The 3190-nt window shown below is 37.4% G+C and overlaps 2 protein-coding genes across 2 annotated transcripts; both read right to left on the bottom strand.

Moving 5' to 3' along the window:
* Positions 1–1219: 1219 nt before the first annotated feature.
* Positions 1220–2152, bottom strand: LOC129720521 (jerky protein homolog-like). The gene is made up of 2 exons (XM_055672003.1): positions 1857–2152; positions 1220–1775 (listed from the first exon to the last, which is right to left on the bottom strand). Exons 1-2 carry the CDS (start codon positions 2150–2152, stop codon positions 1220–1222), a joined length of 852 nt encoding a protein of 283 aa, XP_055527978.1.
* A 6-nt stretch (positions 2153–2158) lies between these two features.
* LOC129720520 (tigger transposable element-derived protein 2-like) lies at positions 2159–2914 on the bottom strand. The gene has a single exon (XM_055672002.1). The coding sequence runs from the start codon at positions 2912–2914 to the stop codon at positions 2159–2161; it is 756 nt and encodes a 251-aa protein (XP_055527977.1).
* Positions 2915–3190: the final 276 nt, after the last annotated feature.

Here is a 3190-nt window from a genome sequence, read left to right as displayed (position 1 = left end):
TGCCAAATGACCAAGCTAGCACATGAAGGGGGTGAGAAGGTGGGCGAAATTATTTCAATACTTATCAATATTTTAGGACTTTAATACTGTAATGCTTTAACAACACTCAGTTTATAGAAGCGATAAATAAATAATAAATAAAATTTATTATAATTTTATAACAAAATGTTCAAATTCGTGAAACCTATTTGAGCATGAAAATTGGTTAAAGATTTCCAAGAAATAAATTTTTAATTCAAACGTTGTTGATTTTTCGCAAGAATAAAGTTCCTTAAAATTTGAAATGACAGACATTCAGGTAAAAAAATCATGATCAATCAAAAATGTGTGTATCAGCCATCATTTGGGCAACAGCTAATAGCAAGAGTTATAGGTCTTGACCTGTTCTGGCGAAGAATGCGACCCCCTCTCCGTAAAAAGAAAGGATCATGTGAAGATAAATTGTTATTGTGTTATCGCCTACACTCTTGATCTTACTTTTGACAAACTTTTACGTCAAGATAAACCGATTCCAGTATTGTAGGGAAGCGGGGCAAAATTGACATGTTGCTGACATCGGTCAAAAGTTCCAGCACTACATATTATGGTAGAATGATCCATATCCTTAGGAAATTTATACCACCTAAATACTTGTATAACAACAGAATGAGCCTAGGATTTCGAAAAGGGCATAACTTTTTCAATTCAATAAAACCTTAAATGAGATAGAGGCCGCTAAACCGAATTAAATTTTTCTTTTGCTTGTAGAGTTTTTTTGTTTTTTTTTTTTTGTACAGTCAAATTTCACTCGTTGGGCTATGTTTGGTTGGGCTACGTTTTAGTTGGGCTCCCGTTCGTTGGGCTATAGCCCAACTAAATCGAAGTCAAACGTTATTTCTGACGGCACTTATTTTCGTTTGAGGGGTTCGAGGATGCATTTTTTGATGCAGCAAGTGAAATTCTTCCGAACACCGAACAACCGAATATGGATAAACGATTTTAAGAAAAACCCGGGCAAACCAAACAATAAATTAATTACTACAACCAGTTGCATTGGAAAATAATGGTTTTACTCAAGCAGCTTCTTATGCATCTTATTATTTTATCTACTTTGCGAACATTATTTATAAATGAAAGTCACACTTAATCGACAATTAATTAACATAAATTCTTTATATATTTTATACGATTCAAACGATGTAACAACAATAAAATCAAAAAAAAAAAGAAGCAAAGTTCTTCAAAAAGCACGTTTTAGCCATTCTGCTTCCATTATCTTTGATCGCAGAGCATTCAAGCGGCAGATTTCAGCAGGATCATGCTTCATGTAGCGAAGCAAATAATCAACAGATTTGATTGCATCACCAAAACCTGGATTTTCTGCATTTGTATCAGAATCATTGAAGGTGTTAGATACCTCCGTTGTGTCTTCTAGCCAATTTTCGTTCATTTGCGATTGGTCTTTATCGAGGACCGATGACACAATTTCGTCGTCAGTAAACACTTCACTGGTAACCCAATCTGGGTTAAGGTCTGCGTCGTATATCTCGTCATTGATCCACATATCAATATCCGGGTCCGATGTTTTTGTTCCAGCCAGATTATCGATATTTGACACAAGTGCTTTAAAATCGTCATCGTCTGCTGTCGAATTTTCCTCACCGAGATCAACTGACAAACCGTCGAGTAGCTTCTTCCACGAACTACGCATGGTTTTGTCAGAGATTTTCTCCCAAGAAGTAGCCAACCATGAAATGTACGTTTGAAGAGTAATCTTCTTCAACCGTTCTCCGAAGCTAGAGAAAAAAAATATAAGATTGTTTTCATAAAATATCCTTTTTAATTTATGCAACCCAGCTAAAATAATTCAAAATCACCTCAAGTGATCGTTTTCGAGAATCAATGCAAGCATCAACTTCCTCTTATATTTTCGCTTGATCGCATTTATCACTGCTTGAGCCATCGGCTGACATTCTGCAGTCACATTCGGCGGAAGGTAAATAACTTGAATAAGTTCATCGTCGCTTTGTAGAAGTTCATCAACATCATAATGACTGGTGCAATTGTCAAGAACCAGCAATGCCTTTGGTTTCAGCCCATTATCGGTCGAAAATTTCCGAACTGCGGGTACAAATTCCGAGTAAAACCATTGACGGAACAGTTGTCTGGTCATCCGAACCTATTTAGAATGAACATATGACACAGGAAGTTCTTCGGTGTTGATTCCTCGCGGTTTAGCAGCAGTTCCAATGAAGTACAACGGAAGCTTCAAAGAACCGTCTACGTTGGCGCAAGGCATAAACGTGTACCTTGTTTTGTTTTGCTTTCGTCCACTTGCCACAGTTTCATTGCAAGTAACGACGGAGCGTGTTGCAAGGAGCTTTATAAACAAGGCAGACTCATCGGCATTAAAAATTTGGGATATCGAGAGCTTCATTTCCTGAATTTTTTTCAGCAAAACCGTTTTAAAATTTAGATACGCTTCAACATTCACGGATGCCTTTTCACCTGCTACAGCTTTGACGCGCAATCCAAACCGTTGCTTGAAGCGATGCATCCAGCCGTCCGAAGAAGCAAAACTGTTTACCTTATAGAGTCCTCGATCCTGGAACATTTTGAACAACAGCTCCGCTTTTGTCTTGAGGACATCCACTGTCAACAAAATGTTGGATTGCCGCTGCTGCAAAATCCAAACATAAAGAGCTTCTTCCAGCAGAGGAAACGTCTGCTCTTTTAGTGTCTTCCGGTTAGTTACTCCATATTCCTTAAATTTATTAGCCGCCCCACGAATCGCTTCTTTTTTCTGAATGATTCGTGTGACAGTGGAAGATCCTATTCCATATTTCTTTCCAAGATAGTCATGGGCAGTGGTTAAAATTATCAATTGAGTTTCATAACAACGAAACTCTGCAATTTCTGCGCGTAGTTGATACATGTTGCCATGACCATCGGTTTCGCTACCTGATATACGATATAAACAAACTGTTCATCGTTAGTCGGCGTCTCAAAGTGAACATACAATATGAGAGATAATGAAACGGAAGATTTTCGGATCGGTTCATCCATCAATTCAAACGTAGCAACCGGGAAAGTGAAACTCAAAGATAAAAAAATCAATTTCGCTTGGCGGTGCTGACTTTTTTCGAAGTGTTTTTAAAAAATATTTATTTCATTTCTAAAAAAAAACCTAAAATGAGTATCGATAGTGGAA

The sequence above is a fragment of the Wyeomyia smithii genome, chromosome 2 (assembly GCF_029784165.1).
Source record: "Wyeomyia smithii strain HCP4-BCI-WySm-NY-G18 chromosome 2, ASM2978416v1, whole genome shotgun sequence".
In the NCBI taxonomy this organism is placed as follows: domain Eukaryota; kingdom Metazoa; phylum Arthropoda; class Insecta; order Diptera; family Culicidae; genus Wyeomyia; species Wyeomyia smithii.
This window is presented reverse-complemented; position numbering and strand designations above follow the sequence as displayed.

What these genes read in the sequence shown, in the direction of transcription:
- LOC129720520 (XM_055672002.1), bottom strand. Translation starts at nt 2,914, where the DNA reads ATGTATCAACTACGCGCAGAAATTGCAGAGTTTCGTTGTTATGAAACT.
- LOC129720521 (XM_055672003.1), bottom strand. Translation starts at nt 2,152, where the DNA reads ATGACCAGACAACTGTTCCGTCAATGGTTTTACTCGGAATTTGTACCC. An exon ending in CTCGAAAACGATCACTTGAG is followed by an intron (nt 1,776 to 1,856) that starts GTGATTTTGAAT and finishes TTTTTTCTCTAG; the next exon opens with CTTCGGAGAACGGTTGAAGA.